General features: G+C 42.1%; 1 protein-coding gene across 4 annotated transcripts in view; it reads right to left on the bottom strand.

Annotated features, from left to right (window-relative positions):
- The window catches only part of PRKAG2 (protein kinase AMP-activated non-catalytic subunit gamma 2), a 301,021-nt gene that overhangs the window by 161,810 nt on the left and 117,102 nt on the right, over positions 1-22,109 (bottom strand). Inside the window, exon 1 of one of the 4 annotated variants that reach the window (XM_067470375.1) lies at positions 4,245-4,897. The exons of the other annotated variants lie outside the window; for them this stretch is intronic. Within the exon in view, the coding sequence (XP_067326476.1) occupies positions 4,245-4,338 (94 nt within the window). The 5' untranslated portion in view covers positions 4,339-4,897. Of the gene's footprint in view, positions 1-4,244; positions 4,898-22,109 lie in introns of those variants that run through there. 4 annotated transcript variants of the gene reach the window in all.

Below are 22,109 nucleotides of genomic sequence, written 5' to 3'. Positions count from 1 at the left end.
CTGACCTTTTGAGCCCAGAGCAGCCAAGGAAGAAGTCAGCCTCAACTGGTCAAGGAAAGGAGGAGAAACACGATCGACACAGTTTCCAAATGTTGAGTTTGGGCTGACACTGGAATCTACAGCTGGACATCTGCATGAGCAGGTGGGTCTTTTTACACTTGTTGTGGGGATGAACAAGATGTTCCCCAGATGTTTTGACAGCTGCATGGCAAAGACTTCACTCAGTCAGGCTGGGTTCATCAGAGGAAACCTTTTTTCACTTTCATATCCTTCGTAAGTGTCATTCAACCTACCTCTGAACAGATGGTGTCCTTTAAAGGGCAGAGATATTAAATGTGTTGTCGAAGGCTTTCCTGGCCAGAATCACTAGGTTGCTGTGTGTTTTTCGGACTGCATGGTCACATGTCAGACAACACAGAGAAGCCATTGAAATCCACAAGAAGCATGTGGATAATTTCAACAGAAAGGAGGAAACCATGAAAATGAACAAAATCTGGCTACCAGTATTTTAAAAAACTCTAAAATCGGGACAGTAAAAAAAGAGCAACACTCAGAAAACAGGGGCATTCCAGACAGGAAACAATCAGGGCCAGCTAACACTTCCCAACAAATGATTCCCCCAGGCAGGAAGCACCCAGGCTTTGAAGCTGCAAGGCCATTCAATGCTAGTCAAGATGTCCAATAGGAGCATTCACACTTGCCTCAAGCAGACAAGAGTTCTTTCTCTCATCCTGGACATTCCACAAATATATAAACCTCACTTGTTTAGTTACCAGCAGACCTCACAACCTCTTAGGATGCCTGCCATAAATATGGGCAAAATGTAAGGAGAGAATGCTTCTGGAACATGGCCATACAGCCCGGAAAACTCACAGCAACCCAGTGATTCTGGACATGAAAGGTTTTTTTAATAACTTTTAAAGTTTGACTCTGCTCTTGTATTGCTTAGGTCCAGTCACTCTACTGCTGGCACTAGAAGCTTCTGATCTGCTGAACTGCTGCTACTGCTGTTGTTGCTGCTTTACCATTTTTAAATGGTTTTCCCCCCTTTGGTGGGGGGATTACCCTGACAGATAGCACAAACTCCCTGAATGGCACAGACCCTTCTGAAAGCAGTAACTGAGTTAACGCCAAATCCAGGCCTTGAAATTGCAAGGCCATTAAGTGCTAATCAAGGTGGCCAATTGCAACATTCACATGTGCCTCTTGCAGACAAGTGTTCTCTCTCCCACCCTTGACATCCCAAAGATATATAAACCTCATTTACTTAATTTCCAACAGACCACTCAACCTCTGAGGATGGCTGCCATAGATGTGGGTGAAACGTCAGGAGAAAATGCTTCTGGAACATGGCCATACAGCCTGAAAAATGCACAGTAATGCAGAGATATTACTCTCTTCTTGCCTGGAACAAATACTCACAATAATAAAAAGCAGCAAGGAGCTGATGTGCTTACACAACAACTAGATGTGTTCAAACCACCTTAAACTTTAAGGAACACATTGTACATCATGCTATTCTGATACCGTGTCTCTATATAAGAAACTGCAGCTCACCTTATTCATTTAACTTTAGAGTCTAAGTGTTCTGAAACACCTAAGTGGTGTAGAAAAGTGTAGCCTAGAGAAACATTTCCCTGTGAACACTTTAATTTCACAGTTCCTCTGACTTGCAACAGGCAGAGTACATATTGTCTTGGAAATCTATACATTGCTGAGGCTTGTAATATATTCCGGCAAAAAGTGAGAAATGTGTAAAAAGGGAATACATTTTAGAAGAAGAAAAAACATGGTCTTGGGTTGCTCATTATGAGGTGACATTTTTCTCCATATCAAAGAATACCTTAATTTAGGATCCAGTTACAAAAATGGCTGTGACAGCACCTAAAACATTCAGATCAAGATACAAGAACTTGTGCAAAATCACAATTTCCGGCACGCAAAACCTTCAGTGGCCCGGTAGTGACTGACAAAGCTGCTAAATCAGTGGCAACCTTATTGATATACATGGTAGAATTAAAGAACACTGAAATGTATGGAGGAGCTTTCCCACAAGGGACAAGTAATTGACAGAGCATCTTGAAACTCTGGATCTTGTCACCAGTAGTAATCCCTGCTTCCTAAAAGAATACAATGGCAAGGACTAGATGCGCCTGACCCAGCCATCAGTCCCCACTTCTCTCTTTATGCCTCATCCCTTTTTCTTTTCATGTCTGGTTTATTAAGAGTGTAAACATGCACACATTTTAATCTTGGTGCATTACAGTTGGCTCTCTGTATCCACAGATTCTGTATCCATGCATTCAACCACCCCCAGTTTGGAAATATAAAAATATAAAAATAAAACAAAAGGCAAACTTTGATTTTGACATTTTATATAAGAGATACAATTTTATTATGCTATTGTATGTGATAGAACCAGAGCATCCACAGATCTGATACTTAGAAAACTTCAAAAAGTTTATAAAACAGAAGGGAGGACACATTGTACCAAGATTATAGTTGGGAATGAACACAAGAGTGTGAATCTATCTCACTGTTGTAGCTTTTTTAAGAATGTCAGAAGCTAATTGTAAATATACTGCAAGTTGCTTCTGGTGTGAGAGAATTGGCCGTCTGCAAGGACATTGTTCAGGGGATGCTTGGAGGTGTTACCATCCTGTGGGAGGTTTCTCTCAGGTCTCTGCATGGGAAGCTGGGGGGCTGACAGACGGGAGCTCACTCCTTCTCATGGATTCAAACCGCCGATATTCAGGTCAGCAGTTCAGCCAGCACAAGGGTTTAACCCATTGCGCAAAAAAACCACAAACTGTTGTAGTTATAATCTTGGGGTGGTCCCTGATATTGCTGCACAACCCAACAAACCTAGATTCATAAACAAAAACAAAACTAGTAATGGAATGTAATCTCAAATAATTTTGCTATTACGCATCGTTCTACTTGGTGTGTTTTTAGGGTTGAGATGCCTCCCTTTACTATTGTTAGTGACCTTGCTATAGTTGTTTGCATCTCTTAAGATCAGGTATTCAGCAGAATAGAAAGCTCATTGGTGCAACTTGGATCCATCGGTTCTGCAGCAAAGCACTGAGCCATCAAACTACTCTTGAACTTCCCTGATAATTCCTAGTTTAAGGAGAATGGTGACTGAACCACAACCATCCTTGGCTTACAATGCATTTTTTAAAAAGATACATATGATATGCCCTTGTCATTTGCCTGCCTATGTATCTTGGCCGATATTGATTTCATCTGTTTAACTGAAATTGATTTTCAACAGGCCAAGAGAGCATTGTTCAGTACTCCTAAATGAAATGTTACAAAGCAAATTTAGGATGGATTTTTTTTCTCATGAGAGGGTGAAGAGAGAATTATTTTCTTGGCACTGCAGAAGGACACTTAAGGCTGCAATCGTATACCCACTTTTCCAGGAATAAGAATTAATGAATGTAATGGAACTTGGGTTTGAGCAGACATACTGCTTGGTAAACCTTATCCAGTGGTTTTCAACCTTTGGTCCTCCAAGTGTTTTGGACTTCAACTCCCAGAAATCCCAGCCAACTTACCAGGTGTTAGGAATTGTGGGAGCTGAAGTCCAAAACACCTGGAGGACCAAAGGTTGGGAACCATTGCATACAGCTGCCTTCAAAAGCCACCCACAGCCCATCAACCACTGAATCCACAACCCATCCATCTGCTCAACATTTCCCAATTCTACTCCAGCATGCAATCATTCAGGTTTTTAAGGTGCAAGGCAGAACTTGCATATCTAACAGGCCATGGGGTTCAGATCCAGCCAACTTACCAGGTGTTAGGAATTGAGGGAGTTGAAGTCCAAAACACCTGGAGGACCAAAGTTTGGGAACCACTGCATACAGCTGCCTTCAAAAGCCACCCACAGCCCATCAACCGCTGAATCCACAATCCATCCATCTGCTCAACATTTCCCAATTCTACTCCAGCATGCAATCATCCAGGTTTTTGAGGTGCAAGGCAGAACTTGCATATCTAACAGGCCATGGGGTTCAGATCCAGCCAACTTACCAGGTGTTAGGAATTGAGGGAGTTGAAGTCCAAAACACCTGGAGGACCAAAGTTTGGGAACCACTGCATACAGCTGCCTTCAAAAGCCACCCACAACCCATCAACCGCTGAATCCACAATCCATCCATCTGCTCAACATTTCCCAATTCTACTCCAGCATGCAATCATCCAGGTTTTGAAGGTGCAAGGCAGAACTTGCCTACCTAGAAGGCCATGGGGTTCCGATTTGCGCCTCTCGGAGCTCCGGCCTTGGTCCTTTCGCTTCTTGCTTCCTCTGAGGCTGCCAAACCGCTTCATGGGCTACAACAGGCGTAAGCACCGACAGCCGTCACTCATACCCTGTATCCGAAAGCAAGTATGTTCCACAGGTGGACGCGGAGGGGAAAGACGCCAACAGTCAACACTGGTTGGCGGAATGAAAATGGTTAAATCAATCCAAGAAGAAGGGAAAAAGTAGTCATAGATGATCAAAGTGACTAATAACAAGAGTTAAGCTCTGATTCAGATATCTGAGCCCAAAGAAGTTTGTGCCTTACCATCAAAAAGTTGTGGCAAGAGCAGCCGGCAAATAACACATTCCCAAGACTCAGTAGTAATACACTGTTCAGCCAACATCTGTTGATATCAGGAGCAGCTGAACACCCCTTCCAACTAGCAATAGTTTAATATTCTAGAAGAGAGAGCGGAAAAGGAAGGAAGGAAGGAAAAAAGAAAAAGGAAGGAAGCAGCAGCAGCTTGCTCAGCTGTCAAAGGAGAATTTTGCAAGAAGCTGATCCGCTTCAGCAGAAAAGTGCTGTGGCTGGATGACACTCGGCTGGCCTCGATTTAAATAAAACACTGAATGGGCGAAGTGAGCACGAGATCCCCTGAAGGGAACTGCCATGTGCAGCTTGGCGTGATGTCCCTTTTAAAAAGACTGTAAAAGGAAACCACCCCTGAGCAGACAATTCCTGGCACCAATTGGCCAGAGCAACATTCCCATTATGACATCACACAACTATTTTGATTCATGTCTCCTGGGTCTTTGGCGTGGCTGCTCGCTGGCAACCCAAGAGGTGCCAAACCCCTTTTGGGACCCAGCAGCCAGCCAGTTAATGAGGATGGAGGTGCTGCCAATTCCATCACAAGCAAGTAGGTGGGTCTGTTCTTGGAAATGCAGGGGTGAAAAGCCCCTTGGATCTTCTGCTCCCTGGAATGCAAAAATACACCAAGCGCACAGTTGAATGTTTCCACATAGAATATTAATGATGCCACGGGACAAAAACATTCGCGCTGGTTCAACTTTAGCCTTGTAGGTTCTGTTTTAATTTGTGAGTACAATGCTAAGACCCACAAACCAGGAACTGGTGCCTAAGCAGAAACATAAAAGAAATCTCACCCCAGGCAGTTCTCTTGAGTACCAAAACTAAACAGAGCTCACTGTTTTCCTGTACTAAATCCACTCCAACTTTCCCCCCTTCGTTTTGGCAGTATAATTACGGCAGGAAAGGAGTCATTATCATGTTGTTACTTTTAAACAACTGGGAGCCAGAAATCTTTGCAAATCAATGAGACATCACAAAGTATATCCAGCTTCCCCTTCTGTCCACCCATTGGCATGTTTTCCCTTTCAAGTTTTAAGAATGGAGCTTGGGATGCAAAGAGCAAACCCACATTTCTACTACTATTTTATATTCTGGAAAGGCTGCTATTGAAACACGCAATACTTTACGGGATCCCACAAAAATTTTTAGAACAGAAAAATGAAAGTGACCAAAAATGAAAAAGTAGTTTGGGGAGAACAAGTTTATGAATTATAGAAAGGAGATTTTAAGCAAACATGCATTTGAAATCACATGGGGAGGAAAGGAAGCTACCTATCAACATTTACCAATAAGCAAAGAATTCCTTGGGTTGCTATGAGTTTTCCGGGCTGTATAGCTATGTTCCAGAAGCATTCTCACCTGACATTTCGCCCCTATCTATGGCGGCATCCTCAGAGGTTTTGACATCTGCTGGAAACTAGGAAAGTGGGATTTATATACCTGTGGAAAGTTCAGGATGGGACAAAGAACTCTTGTCTGTTTGAGGCAAGGGCGAATGTTGCAATTGGCCAGCTTGATTAGCATTTAATGGGCCTGCAGCTTCAAAGTCTGGTTGCTTCCTGCCTGGGAGTATCCTTTGTTGGTAGGTATTAACTGGCCGACTGCCTACTACAATGCAACCTGAGCCCTGCCACATGCACAATGAGGACCTTCTTATAGCAACACCAGAGGCACTCCAAGTGGCCAGCTACTGTTCAAAGGACATTTAATAGAATGCCAAGCTTGCAAACTTTGTGGTTTTTAAAAAATACAATACAACCATTTGGTTTGCTCCTGACATGATAAATAAATAACTGGCCCTGATTCTTTCTTCTCTGGAATTTCCCTCTCTTCACAATCAGGGCCAGTTAACACCTCCCAACAAAGGATTCCCCCAGGGAGGAAGCAACCAGGCTTTGAAGCTGCAAGGCCATTAAATGTTAATTAAGCTGGCCAATTGCGATATTCACATTTGCCTACAACAGACAAACGTTTTTTGTTCCATCCTGAACATTGCATAGATAAATAAACCCCACTTGTCTAGTTTCTAACAGACCTCACAACCTCTGAGGATGCCTGCCATAGATGTGGGCAAAACATTAGGAGAGAATGCATCTGGAACATGGGCATACAGCCTGGAAAACTCACAGCAACTCAGTGATTCTGGCCATGAAAGCCTTCGACAACACAAATAATTTCTTGCAAGGTACCAGGAAAAAAGACAACCTGACATCGGAGACCTTGCTCCCAGAAAAAGGAGCCATTGAGTGGGTTGTTGCTTCTCTCTAGCACAGTCTGTATGGTGGCAATAACGCAGTGCCAGTGTACCAGGTAATATGTGCAGTATATTGGTCTTGTCTGGTCTTGATTCGACCAGTAGTTTGACTGTACAAAGTGAAGTTTCCTGGCTCAATTCCTTTGGTGTTCCAGTTGCTGCCCTCAGAGATTAGTATCTTGCTTGCTTTTGGATCCTTTGATTGAAGATGCTGCAAACTGTACTGTGCCTATCTTGAATAGTTCCAGCTCTTCCTCATAGCTACATGAGCTTTAGCTTCCCTTCACTGCATTTCAGTTCCCAACAGGAAGCCGCGGTGGCGCAATGGGTTAAACCCTTGTGTTGGCTGAACTGCTGACCTGACATGAGAAAGGCCTCCCACAGGATAGTAACACATCCAGGTGTTTCAAGTTTCTCAAGTCGCTTCTGACATGATTTTAAAAAGTTCCCAATAGCCTCCTATGTATCAATATGCATGTAATGTGGAGATGGGCTGAGATTTGTACTAAGAACCCCTGAGATCATAAAGACCATGCCATAGTGGCACATGCATGCAACTGTCATGCATGGAAAATGTGCAAAGTGTATGCATCATGACACTCCTATGATATTTTTAATAATATGAATATATTTCTGAAACCCATGTCAAGAGCCATTGCTCACGTGAGCCATAAAGTTGCTGTTCTTAGTATAAGAGCTGTAAAACCGAGAATGAGGTCTTCTCCTAAGTAAAGCCTTACTGGATTTATTTTGGATAGACTCCACGAGATGTGCTTAGGAGCAGATTCCGACACCATTGTCACTGCTTAACATCTCTTTCCCCAAATTGTCCTCCACTAGATACTATTTTCAGAGCCAGAGAAAGTTCCAGTGTTATGACATCACATCTTCTGGACAGAGATGGTCCAAAATTTTTGAGGACAGCAACTGGAAGATGAAAAATGGCATCTCCCATTCCCTGTAGAGGTGAATCTTGCTTTGACATAATTGAGGGGCCAAACACTCAACCTAATTAAGAAGCCAGCCATCCAACCTAAGGACAGCAGAATAGCCAACAAGGTACAGAGCATGCTATTTGGTTCACAAAGCTCTGCGCTCCCACATCTTCCTTCTCCTGCCCCACCAACAGACACTTCATTCTCTCTAATCATAGGGTTGTACTAAATGCACCAAATGATACCTGTACTGATGTTACAGAGTTGGGGAGGAGGTGATTGGTTATTGTTTTTGGAGGTGTCTGTGCAGTGGTTGCAATGATATGTTATTGCTACATAGATATCTCCTAGAGACGCCTTAAATGCTGACTTGTGACTGAATTGTAGCCGGAGAAGACTGAAGACACCTATCTTCAGACATTTAAATACACATTTAGACTACAAATTAGAAGTATAGCTAATCTATGCTGACTCACAAAGGAACTGACATGCAAGATAATAATGGGAGGTGGGGATTTAGATGGGTTTTAATGCAAGTCCCATCACACTCAGATTATAAATAACATCATTTATGGAGAAGGCTGAGTCAACAGATTGTTATCACTGATTCATAATCATAAACTGGAGGACATCTCCACTGATATAGATTGAGCACAGTAACACAGACAGATTTGTCTGTCCTTAGGACCAATCTACTATAGTGGTTTAAGTGTTGACTATGACTCTTGTGCTGTCGCACGCTGGGCCTGTGCATCAGACTGTAGACAGGACATAAATTCTGTGTGCCCAACGGGACGCCGGGGCTGCCTCAGATTAAAGGCCTTTGGATTTCCTTAAAACACAGTCTCTAGAATGCTTAAAGGTTCAACAAAGTTCTTTATTGATGAAAACAAACAGGTACTTTAAAGCTTTCTTAACAGTCTGTTGGCTCTCTCAATCTTGTCCACAGGGAACAGGCACTATCTTCATAACTTATACTAGCTAATGGGGAAATCCTTAACTTCTAATCTGGGCAGTCTTTCTTTGCCTCTGTTGGCGTGGAGCCCCTACACCCGGTACCAACTACTTCTGGCTTCCGCGAGTGACCCTTACCAAGCAGAGCTTTGTAGACTTCCAGGGCAAAAGAATTCAGGCTTCTGTGATGGCTGACTCACCCTGGTCAGGCTGTAGGCTGTATATCTCCACGGCCAAGCCGTAGAAGACAAAGCTTTCTACAGGAGCTCTTGGTATTATGTCCTGCATGAAAGGCTTCTCTGTGTGGACTGAACCCAAATTGGCTTCTATTCCCTCCAAAACCCCCAAAAAGGGGGCGGGATCAGGGAACCTAACTATAATTGACAGGTGGCTTGCCCTATGATTGCAGCCAAAAGATGCCACCTATCTGGAGAGACCCTGAAACTTAGGACTACAACAAACATTCAATGCAAAGCAAACAAAATTGGAGCTCCTGGTGCAGTTGTATCTGCACAACTCTGGAGACCATGATTCGATTCCCTGCTTGGCTATGGGAAACCCACTGTATGGCGTTGGATGAATTGCACAATCTCAGCCCTGGAAAATCCTGTGATAGATTTAACTCTGGGTTGCCATACGTTTGAAATGCCTTGAAGACATACAACAACAATGACAACAACAACAACAGTTTGGCAATACATTGAACATAGGTAGATAAGTCAGATATATTGCCCAAAAAACCAATGTGTGGCAAGTGGATAGAGATAGGGAGTTGAGAAACTTATATTCATCCTGTTCAATCATGTCTCTGATCTATTATTGATTGATGGGTTAGCTGATTGTCTGCCTGCCTTTACCACCAGAGTCTGGATCTCAAGTCGAATTACAACAGTTAAAATAAACACTATTTAAAAAGCTATGGTAGTTGCAGGTGTCACAATATGAGCCATCCATAATGGTTGAAAGGTTTGGAACCATAATACATGCAGGGCCCTGAGAAAGAAAGAAAAAGAGCTGGGAATCAAGCAAAGGCATAAGTGGGAAGTGATGAATTGTTCTTTCTAATAGGATTAGGAAGGTGATGGGAGAGGTGCGGGGTCACTCTGATTTTCCACTCCACTGTCACTATGGTTCATGATTCTGAGGAAGGTTGCCCAGGGGTCATTCAGAATGTTTTTGGCAGGATGTGCAGAAAATAGTTTGGCAGCCAGAAAGCAGGGCATTTGCTCTAAATCTGGGTCTGGTTCCCAAGGGCAGCAAGGACCCTACACGTCATGGTAGGCGAAAGGCAAAAGGCGGAGGTTTCCCTAGATAGTGTTTTAACAAAAGACGTTGGCAACTGACTAAAGGCTGAAGAAGCTTTTAATGCACAGGTGCTGTACTTCACATGGCATTATCTGTTAAGGTTTGGTTCCAGATTTCTAATCCATGTATAATCATCCCATTATATACAATGGCATAGTAAAATGGTGTCTCTTATATAAAATGTCAAATTCAAGACTTGCTTTTGGGAATTTTAAAATATTTCGATGTCATGGGTGATGTGTTGTTGAAGGCTTTCATGGCCGGAATCACTGGGTTGCTGTGAGTTTTCCGGGCTGTATGGCTATGTTCCAAAAGCATTCTCTCCTGACATTTTGCCCACAATTATGGCACACATCCTCAGAGGTTGTGAGGTCTGTTGGAAACTAGACAAGTGGGGTTTATATATCTGTGTATTGTCGAAGGCTTTCATGGCCAGAATCACTGGGTTGTCGTAGGTTTTTTCGGGCTATATGGCCATGGTCTAGAGGCATTTTCTCCTGACGTTTCACCTGCATCTATGGCAAGCATCCTCAGAGGTAGTGAGGTTTGTTGGAAGTAGGAAAAGGGGTTTATATATCTGTGGAATGATCAGGGTGGGTTTATATATCTTTCATTCTCCCACCTTGGACATTCCACAGATATATAAACCTCACTTGGCTAGTTTTCAACAGACCCCTCAACTTCTGAGGATGCCTGCCATAGATGTGGGCAAAACGTCAGGAGAGAATGCTTCTGGAACATGGCCACGCAGTCTGGAAAACTCATAGCAGAATTTGTACATATGGAGAGCTAACTGTCAAATATTGCTGTACCTTCTATAGTTTTTAAATTTTGTTTTAATGTTGTTGTTTTGCCCTCTTATTTATGCATATTTCCTAAGTAATCATATTGGGGGACACCTTGAGTCTCTCCTTTTGAGAAAGGGATCAAATAAAAACATTTTGATTGCCATTTTCTCATATGAAAGTGTGTTTCTATAAATTCAGAAGTGTTTAATGAGATTTACTCTAAAGATAATATAGAATGGCATCCTTATGTTCTACTGAATCCAGTTAATACCCATAACACTAAGCTGGACTTCATCACCTCTTGTGCTAACTTATCATACACAAGACAGTTCTGGGTTTGGCACTGTTTTTAATGCAGACATTCAAAATATACCCTTTTCCATGGGAATTTGTAGAAATACAGTCAAAGCAGTTCTATTGTCATGTCGTTTCAACTGCAGACTGACTCAAACCCCCTGAAAGGAGAACTAGAGCTTCTGTTCTCAGAGTTCTGCGTCCTGCCCCTTAATAGCAGAGTTGGGTTTGGAGGCTGCCAATTATTTAATCACAGTGTGACTCAAATGAGTAATCTCATAAACATCATTGTCGGTGGGATAACTCTTCTGTCAGCAGTAAAGTATATACTTTGGTGCTAAGAGCTAAATAATCCCATGTCCTGCATACCACTTCCCATGAAGTTACTGTACAGAATGCCAGATCTACCTCACCTTCCCACCAGAGTTTGCTTTCCTTGATTTTTAGGAGTAGTTGATACAGACAGTTTGAGTGCAACACAATGAGGCTTTCTTAAGCCAAGCGAATTAACTCTATTCTTCGTTTGGGAACCATACCCATACCCCTATTTTGGCAAGAACCAAGACAGACTGCTTGACTTTCTCACTTAGTAGTTAGTGGATGACTAGGAACACTGGACTAGTCTTTGGAAAAGCAAAGTAATTATTTTTCCATTTAGAGAAGGAGGGAGATTGTTCTGCACATTGCATAGCTAGACCCTTCCCGTTGTAGAATTATCTCCATCCACTTCTAGGACATGCATAGTATCAGCAAGAGCCAAATGCCTCATGCGTTCGCACTGCACATGCTAAGACCTATGACTACATCTAGATATGGTTACATCTAATCTCAGACTATCTAGAGGAAAACATGCCTGCTTTTCCATTCCCTCAACTTTAGAATTTGCAGATAAGGCTAAATGAAAGTACCCAGGACACTGGATCAGTTCGAAAAATAGACCCTCTTTTGAATAATAGAACTTTAAAAATTGGGAGGATACACAAGAGCCATGTTAATTAGGAAAACACAACTAGAGCACTTCTAAAAGATGCCCATCCAACGTCTATTTACAGATTTACAGATCTCCAAACAAGAAAGCCTACTTCTGCCCCAGCAGTCTCTACCACTTTCAAACAGTTCCTACAGTCAAGATGCTCTTCCTAATCTTTAGGTCAGTGGTTCTCACTGACCTACAACTCCCAGAAATCCCAATCAGTTTACCAGCTGTTAGGATTTCTGGAAGTTGAAGGTCAAAACATCTGGGGACCCGCAGGTTGTGAACCACTGCTTTGGATGAAAAGTGTTTCCTTGTATCTTGAATCCATTGGTTCATAATCTATGTTCTGGAGTAACAGAAAATATGTTCACTCCATCTTCTGTGTGAGATCTCTGTGTGAGCTTTTGTGGGAAACGTGGCACAGAAGTTAGATAAAACCAGTAAACAAATAAATCATAAAGTACAAAGTATTTTAGATAATAGCAGGAAAAATATTCTTGATGTGTGACTCTGCTTTCAGCTGTGCAGCTTGAGTGCTAGGCAAATAATCAGATCCCATACATTTTTATTTCATTTCTCAAGTCCCACAAAAATATGAAGCTAACAGAAGAGTTAGGAAGTGCTTGTGTGATTTCAGATAGAAGTTTTGGGGAAAGTTTTCAAAGGAGTGAAAAAGATCTTGGAGTCCTCGTGGACAACAAGTTAAACATGAGCCAACAATGTGATGTGGCGGCAAAAAAAGCCAATGGGATTTTGGCCTGCATCAATAGGAGCATAGTGTCTAGATCTAAGGAAGTAATGCTACCCCTCTATTCTGCTTTGGTTAGACCACATCTGGAATATTGTGTCCAATTCTGGGCACCACAACTCAAGAGAGATATTGACAAGCTGGAAGGAGTCCAGAGGAGGGCGACTAAAATGATCAAGGGTCTGGAGAACAAGCCCTATGAGGAGCGGCTTAGGGAACTGGGCATGTTTAGCCTGAAGAAGAGAAGGCTGAGAGGAGATATGATGAGGGCCATGTATAAATATGTGAGAGGAAGCCACAGGGAGGAGGGAGCAAGCTTGTTTTCTGCTTCCTTGGAGACTAGGACGCGGAACAATGGCTTCAAACTACAAGAGAGGAGATTCCATCTCAACATTAGGAAGAACTTCCTGACTGTGAGAGCTGTTCAGCAGTGGAACTCTCTGCCCCGGAGTGTGGTGGAGGCTCCTTCTTTGGAAGCTTTTAAGCAGAGGCTGGATGGCCATCTGTCAGGGGTGATTTGAATGCAATATTCCTGCTTCTTGGCAGGGGGTTGGACTGGATGGCCCATGAGGTCTCTTCCAACTCTTTGATTCAAAAGGCCGAGAAGCGATACGACAGCGATTTCCTGACCCTACTATCTTTTCCCGAGATTTTTACCCTCATCAAAAGGAGGCTGCTAGAAAGGGACCACAACCAATTGTTGAGCTTGGCAAACAAATCCTGCTCACCTATTAACTTGGCAATTCCATACACACTGGGAAATCCAGCCTTTTACATCACGGAGCTCACCAACCCCTCTTACAGAAGAGCCTACATGCTGGCTAGATTTAACATCATGCCGTCGCCGCTCCATAGAGGAAGACTCAACGGCCTCCCGAGCGACAAGAGGGTCTGCCTCTGCAGCACAGGACAGCTGGACTCCATTCCGCATATTCTCCTGCACTGTCCACTCTACCAGGAGCTAAGATCCAGCCTGCTAACACAAGTTTTAGACTCACTGAAGAACCGCAGCGATTCTGACAAAGTGATTTTGCTTTTAAATTGCCAGGACTTTAGCTGCTGCCTTTCAGTGGCAAGATTCCTGAATGAAGTCTGCAAACTGAATGTGTAGCAAACGAGAAGCCCTTTTTTATTATGTGTACTATTTTTTATACTCTCTGCCATATTATGCCAATAAAGGCTTATTGTATTGTTAAAAAAAAAAACTCTTTGATTCTATGATTCTATGATTCTATGATTCTATGAGTGACCTTCTCTCCTTGCCTTTAGAAACTTGGAACAAGTACTTTGGTGCAGTGTAATTTTACTCACATTGTTATTGTTTTGTTGCATATGGTTATAATTTGAAACTCATCATAAGGGCCAAAATGTAAAAGGTGACTAACATACCCTCAGTCTGATCTCAATTCCCAAGACGTTTTCAGCTGTCCTGCATAGAAAGTTGGTATAATTGTGGAGAGGAAGAAAACATTTTACCCCATCAAACAAACTATTTATGTTCTAGAACAATAACAAAGGTCATGCAAATCCTACTCAAAGGTCTTGGGGATGCTTTGCACTACTGCTAAGGCAATGTTCCTCCTGAATCCTTGTAACTCAGATCTAAAGACCCAAACAGATGGAAAGAGACATGGGAACAGAGGGAAGGTTTCAGTCATAACAAAACAGGGCAGTTGGTTTCCAGGAATAAGTAGGTCTATGTGTTATCCTAATAGTTCAAATAACTCCTACGTTTAAAAAAAAACACAGTGAGCGGGAGTTTTCTCTATAGTTCAGTTTCCATTCCACAAATTGCCATACAAGCAATAACCCACACAATCATCTTCAGTTTACCCGTAATTACCGATGGGTTGTTTCCTCTTGCAGAGATTGAGGGTCCTTTCACACTACACAGTGATGGTGTTATGATTCCACTCTAATTGCCATGGCAATAGCCTATGTGCTCACTCTGCAGCACTGTGAGCAATTCAAAGGTTGACTAGACCCAGTGGCTCAGTGTTACTTGGAATATTGCTACTACATCCAAGTAAGCTGGACAGAGTCACGGAAAGAATGACAGGATGCAGCAAAAGCCCAGGGCAGAAGTTCCAAACTGGAGCCAACTCTGCTCAGACCTCAATTACAGAGACAAGGCCATAGCTAGGTGGGCTGCATAGAATCATAAAGTTGGAAGTGACCATATGGGCCATCTAGTCCAACCCTTGCCATGCAGGAAAAGCAAAGTAACCCTGAGAGATGGCATGCATCCCCCTTTGACCATGTCTGTGACCAACTCACCCAGGCTTTCCAAACTACCCTTTCTTTTTGATAAAGGTATGTTGGTACAGCACTACAGTGAAAATACAGCTAGAGCAAATTGGTAATATACTGACATTTGTGCAATTCCTGGAGAATACATTTTTTAAAATTACTGTTACTGTAAAAGTTTATGCAGGAGGATTAATGGTGAGAAAAGGAACATTGAGGCACAATGAGTTGCCCTTAAAGGGCTGAGAATGGCGGTATATAAGCACCAATTCTCTCACACCAGAAGCGACTTGCAGTTTCTCAAGTTGCTCCTGACACAACCAAAAAAAAAAAAAAAGCTATCCAAAATGATGTACAATCAACAATTCAAAACTTGTTGACAAGCAGATTGCATTTTCAACGCACTCATTCAATTAAACACAGTCAAGTTTGTTTGTTTTCTTGACATTTTATGGCTGGGAGAGGTAGTTTTTTGGATTGGATCGCTTCAGGGAATGTAATCATTTGCAGACTTCCTCAACCACCAACTGAAGTGAAATGAGAATAATAGGGCGTGTGCTTCAGATCCCATGCCATTCTTCTTCCTCAGCCTTTCTGAAGCAGGACGTGACATTGAAGCTTAAAAAAAAAAAAAGGAGAGCTAGGACTACACCTTTCTCTGTAGTTTTTGAAGGTCGTTCAAAGGCTACCTTTCCTTTTAGAGTCCTCCTTCATCAAAAACCCCTGTTATCTTTCTGCTGAGAAGGCACAATGGGTAAAGACTGCATTTGATTTCCTGCAAATGGTTTATTGTAGAGAAGAGATCTTTGCCAAAACAATTACTACAGCAGAGCCCAGCCAGCCAAAAACAAGAGATCCAACTGAGCCGATAGTAGGCAGTGGGCAGGTACAGTTAGTCGCCTACTGTGCCTCAATATTAAATTTTGGAGAATGTGCTTTTCTTCCCCTTTCAGGATATTCGGAGCGGTAACAAGACCCACAGTAAGGACAGAAAATGCAAGGCAGATAAGGAGTGTTGCGCTTGGCTTTCTTTTGGGTCACAGCGGCCAATGCGTTCCGCCATCCACCAGACCCTCATTGCCCCTGTATCTATTTTTAGGCTGTGCAATAAAATTAACACTTTGCTTAAGCACTCAATGACTTCCTTCCTAAATGCCTGCCCTTTGAAAGGCCAACTGTGACTCTCCCGAGGATTCAGGGAAATGCAATAAATTTTACATCCCTTTCAGTAGTTTGCACATTGCTCTTCTAGGTTTTATTATTTTCGTTCTTACCAAGACTATTTTCAGATGATGGTTGTGTCCATATTTCCAAGAGAGAGAAAAAGAATATTGTGGTCCCTTAAAGATAAATACATTTTGTTTGGCATAACTATGAAGTATGTTTCAACCCACAAAAGCTCATCCCAAACAAAATGTTAGCCTGTAAGATGCTACAACGCTTGTAGATGTTGCTATTTTTTTTAATCTCATACTTATCCTCAAAAAGCGCCAAAAATAATTTAGAAGAGAAAAAAGTTGTATTGAATTGTATGCATTCATTACAAATATTATATTGTTCAATTGTAGCATCAATAAAGCCTGTAGAAAACTTATAATCAATTTATAGTAGTAGAAGAAGATATTCAAACTACAAGAAAAGAACTTCCTAACTGTGAGAGCTGTTTAGTAGTGGAACTCTCTGCCCCAGAGTGTAATGGAGGCTTCTTCTTTGGAGGCTTTTAAGTAGAGGCTGGATGGCCATCTGTTGAGGGTGCTTTGAATGTGATTTTTCTGCTTTTTGCAGAATGGGGTTGGCTGGAAGGCCCATGAGGTCTCTTCCAACTCTATGTTTCTATGAGTCTACTTTAGGGAACAGACAGATTGAAAGGCCTCACTAAAAGATCTCAAAACATGGCCGGTTCATAAGGGAATATTTATGTTTGTGTCAGTTGTTGTTCATTCATTCAGTTGTTTCTGACTCTTTGTGACTTCATGGACCAGTCATGGGCCAGAGCTCCCTGTCAGCCGTCACCACCCCCAGCTCCTTCAAGGTCAATCCAGTCACTTCAAGGACACCATCCATCCATCTTGCCCTTGGTCGGCCCCTCTTCCTTTTGTGTCTATGTGCCTTCAAATTGCCTGAGGACTTAAGAAAATTCCATGAATGTCATAGAGTAGGGACGTCAAACCCATTTTAATGGAAGCCCACATCAGCCTTATGGTTGCTTTCAAAGGGCTGATAATCCATGGATACAGAGGGCCAAGTACAATTATTTTACATAGTGATTAGTGCTTTTTAGTCTTTCAACAACTTGCATCCCCAGATGTCATTAACGGCAATTCACATTACTTTTGATTATTTGCCCTGTGGACTAGGGATGATGGGAATGGCAACCCAACAGTGGCTCTGAGTTTGGGGAAAGGCTAAAGGACATAGTAAAGTCAGGCATCATATCCATAAGCCTTATGTTTAAATTCAAACCCCATTCTCCTGACTAAACAGAGCAAACAGCAGCCTTCCAGATGTTCCTTCATCCCAGCTCCCATTAACTCCAGTCAATAAACTCAATGGATGTCCAATGATGAAGAATACAAGAGTTGTTGTCCAGCAGCTGGAGAGCCACATAAAATAACATGGTGAGTTGGATTTGGCCTGTGGGACTTGAGTTTGATACAAAAATACTTAGAGGTGGTGATGCTAGGTGATTCCAATGAAATATTACCTATGGCAGTTGGCATTTATTGGTGGCCCGCCATCCAATCCAATTGAGCTTTGCGTCTCAATCAAGAGATGAAAGTGGGATATATAAAATATCATCATCATCATACAAATACTAACCAGGGCTTAGTTTCCAATATCTGAAAGGATTTTATCTGTATAAGAGAGAATAGTAGTATCTGTTGTTTTGTCTCTTGACACCATTTTTGACTTATGGTTAAGACCTATCATGGAAGTGTCTTGCCAAAATCTGTTAAGCAGAGCTTTGTCCTGATCTTCCTCTGAGGATGAGACTATACTACTTTTATGAGGCCAACCAATGGGCTTCCATAATTGAATAATGGCTCTCATAAGGGTGAATACAGCGAGGTTTACCTTCATAGGGAGGTTTATAGGTCAAAATCATCAATGTGAATTGTGCTCAGAAACAGAGACGCAACCAGTGGACCTTCCCCTGATTTGGAAAACCTAGCATTTTTCATTACTTTGGTTGATTTAGCATAAACATGTAGAGCCTCTGGCAAACTGACATAAACCCACATGGAAATCGACTGAACCAGAAACCCACCCACATGACCACCTGCTATACAGAAATGCATGTATTGTGGGTGGGCAGATGGAGAAATTCATACTCTGGTTTAATTGCTTGATCTGTAGTTTTCCTAATGAAGCTGCCTGGCACTGATCAGCAGCTACTTAACAAGCTGTGATAGATTTCCCAATGTTTCGCCAGAAGTTCTGCAGAGTTTTATTGTGCGATGCCACTTAGCAAGCTTCAAACCAGTGAGTTTTAATGTAATTGGTGCATCAAGGTGCCAATGGAAAGTTTCCCCTCCAATGGCAAATAATAGCCAGGCAACTTGATCTGAATTGGAATTGTAAGTAAAAGCAAACAATCCATCAAATCTAGAAATATAGGGACTGAATTTTCTTTCATTTCTAGGAATGCAGTAATTTAAAACTTAAGTTTTAAAATACGAGGGTTATCTAGAAAGTAAGATTTTTTTAAATACAAAGAATGAATGCACTATAATCAACCTTACATGGATTGTACCACAGATATTACATTATTTTCCACATAATCACCATTCAGTCAATGCATTTTGTCATCCATGGGACTAATTTTTTTTTTTGAATAGTGTTTATTCAGGGTTTTTGTTTTTAAGACACATAGCTAAAACATACAGTTATAGAATTACACAGTTACACAGTTACACAATTACACAAATATTCAGTTATGGTCCGCTAGGCATTGAATATTGTACATTAAACATTACACATTCCACAATCAGCCCTGGGGTTGGGGTGGGTATAGGGTAAAGGGCGGGAAGGTGTGGGCGAGGGGGGGGGATTAGTGGGGGGAGGGTGATAGAAAAGTGGTGCTACATAGCACCTACACACACAATTACAGAGGCATCATTCTATCAACAAGTTACAATCAACGGGTGGACTTCCTCAAAGATTCAGCAGAGTTATACTAGTAACAATAGAAAACAGAGTCTCTTGATCATCTACGCCGCTTCCCAAATCTTGTAAAATTATAAAATTATACTCTTATTTTCTTTCAAATATTGCCTGAATGGTTGCCAGTCAATCTTGCGTCTCTCGCTAATCTCATAAGTCATAGTTGCTAGAGTGTCCATCTCCATTAGATCTCTGATTTTTAATAGCCAGGTATCAATTTTTGGTAATTCCTTGCTCTTCCACTTGCCGGCGAGCACAATTCTGGCGGCTGCTGAAAAGTGAAACAACAACATATCTTTGTTAGGGTCTAACTGAAAATCTAGTAAATGTAAGAGATAATATTCTGCTTTAAACTCCACTTTTATCTGCAGGATCTTCTGCACTGCCCTATGCACCTCCCGCCAGAAGCTCCTGACTTTTTTGCACTGCCACCATGCATGATAGTGGGTACCCAGCTCTCCCCCACACTTCCAGCAGTCACTGTTCGTTCCTTTGTGAAATTTTGCCATCTTCTGAGGAGTTAGGTACCACCGGTGGAAGATTTTTTGCCAGTTTTCTAGTATGTTGGTGGATTTTGCAAATTTCAATTTTCTCTTCCATATAGCCTCCCACTCGCTGAGGAGAATAGAGTGCCCGAAATCAGCTGCCCAGCTGGTCATATTCTCCTTTACAACTTCCAGTTCAGTTTCCCACTCCAGGAGTTTCCCATATAAGGCTCTGATCACTTTTTTATCCTTTTCCATTATTTTGTCCCACAGTGACTCTTGTGGGGAGAAGTCTTTCTTTTTGTCTTCCTTGAAGCAGTCAGTAATTTGCATATAATGGAACCAGGAGAGCTTCTCATCCGTTTCTCTCAAGGAGTCCAGGGATTTCAGTTTCCATTGGCCCTCTCTTCTTTCCAGGAGTGTTTTGTAGGTATGCCATCTTTCATTTGGTATTTCCCTTTTCTGTGTGGCTTCTGAGGGAGACAGCCAGAGGGGGGTTTTGCTGTATAATTTCCCCTTGTGTTTCTCCCACACTTTTAGAAGGGCAGCTCTTATGAAATGGTTTGTAAAAAATTTTTCAATTTTGGCCTTGCCATGCCACAGATACCCGTGCCAGCCTCTTCTAATATCGAAGCCTTCAAGGTTTAGAAGCTTCTTCTTTTTTAAGGTTGACCATTCCTTAACCCAGGATAGAACACAAGCTTCATAATAAGATTGCAGACTGGGTAAGCCGAAACCCCCTCTTTCCCGAGCATCTATCATTATTTTGTATTTAATTCTTGCCTTGCTTCCACACCAGACGAATTTCATCATGTCTTTTTTCCATCGAATGAAGAGGTGGTTGGTTCTAATAACAGGGATCATCTGAAATAGGAACATCATTCTGGGGAGGAGGTTCATCTTGATGAGGGCAATTCTGCCCAAGAGGCTTAGATTTAACTGCCTCCAGCCTTCCATCTTTTTGCACATTTCTCTCCATGTTGGCTCAAAGTTATTCTTAATTAATTGTGAGTTACTGGATGTAAGGTAGATCCCCAAGTATCTTATCTTGTTAGTCACACTTAAATTTGTGGTGTTCTCTAGTCTCGTCTTCTTAGCGTTGTCCATGTTTTTGGTTAGGATTTTTGTCTTTGTCCTATTGATTTTGAGCCCCGAGACCTTCCCGTATGTTCCTATCTTATCCATCCATTTTTGAGTTGTTTCAATCGGATTTTCTATGATGCACACTACGTCATCGGCGTAGGCTTTTATCTTGAACTCATCCTTCCTGACCTTAGTTCCTCTGAGATCTTTGTCCCTCCTGATGTCATCTAGTAAGATCTCCAAGGTCATAATAAATAAGAGCGGTGACAGGGGGCATCCCTGTCTGGTGCCTTTTTCTACTGTGATCTTCTCTGTTTGTTGGCCATTAATCCTTATCTTGGCGCTCTGTTTAGAGTAGATCGTTTTTAGTGTGTTGATGAACTGGAAGCCCATGTCCTTCTCTCTTGCCAGTTGTAGCATAAAGTCCCAATTGACCCGGTCGAAAGCTTTTTCTGCGTCTAAAAACAGCAGTCCAAGCTCTTTTTGAGGATTGGCCTCGTAGTACTCTATAATATTTAGTACCGTTCTGATGTTTTCAGTCATTTGTCTTTTGGGGAGGAATCCTGTTTGGTCTTCATGGATCGTGTCATTGAGATATGTTTTTACCCTGTTAGCAATAATTCTTGTGAAGATTTTGTAGTCGTTATTTAGGAGGGAGATAGGCCTGTAGTTCTTGACGTTGTCTTCTTCTGTACCTTCTTTGTGGATTAGGGTGATCGTTGCCTCTTGCCAAGACTCCGGCATCCTTGCGTGTGTTAAAATGTTGTTATAGATTTCCTTAAGAGGAGATATTAGCAGTTCTTGGAATCTTTTATAGTATACGGCCGTTATCCCATCCGGTCCCGGGGCTTTGTTGTTGGGGAGGTCTTTGATGGCCTTCCCGATCTCTGACTCCTCAATAGGCTTGTTAAGGTTTAGTCTCTGGTCGTCCGACAGTTTCTCTAGTTTGTGAGTTCCCAGGTAGTCAGTTACTTCTTCTACAGTGATATCATCTTTTTTATACAGCTCTCTGTAGAACTCTCTGAATTGGGTTCTGATCTTTTCTTCTGTGTAGTAACTGATACCATCCTTTGTGATCTTAGCGACGTGTTGTTGTTGCTTTCTCCTCCGTAGTCTTCTGGCTAGCAGTTTCCCGGGTTTGTTGGCGAATAGGTAGTATCTTGCCTTGATGTTTTTTAGGTTTTTGGCTAGCAGCTCAAGTTGGGTCGAATTTAGCTGTTTTTTTAGGAATTCCAGCTCCAATCTGACTTT

The sequence above is a fragment of the Anolis sagrei genome, chromosome 6 (assembly GCF_037176765.1).
Source record: "Anolis sagrei isolate rAnoSag1 chromosome 6, rAnoSag1.mat, whole genome shotgun sequence".
NCBI lineage: Eukaryota > Metazoa > Chordata > Lepidosauria > Squamata > Dactyloidae > Anolis > Anolis sagrei.
The sequence above is the reverse complement of the archived record's forward strand: the minus strand, read 5'-3'. Positions and strand labels throughout refer to the sequence as shown.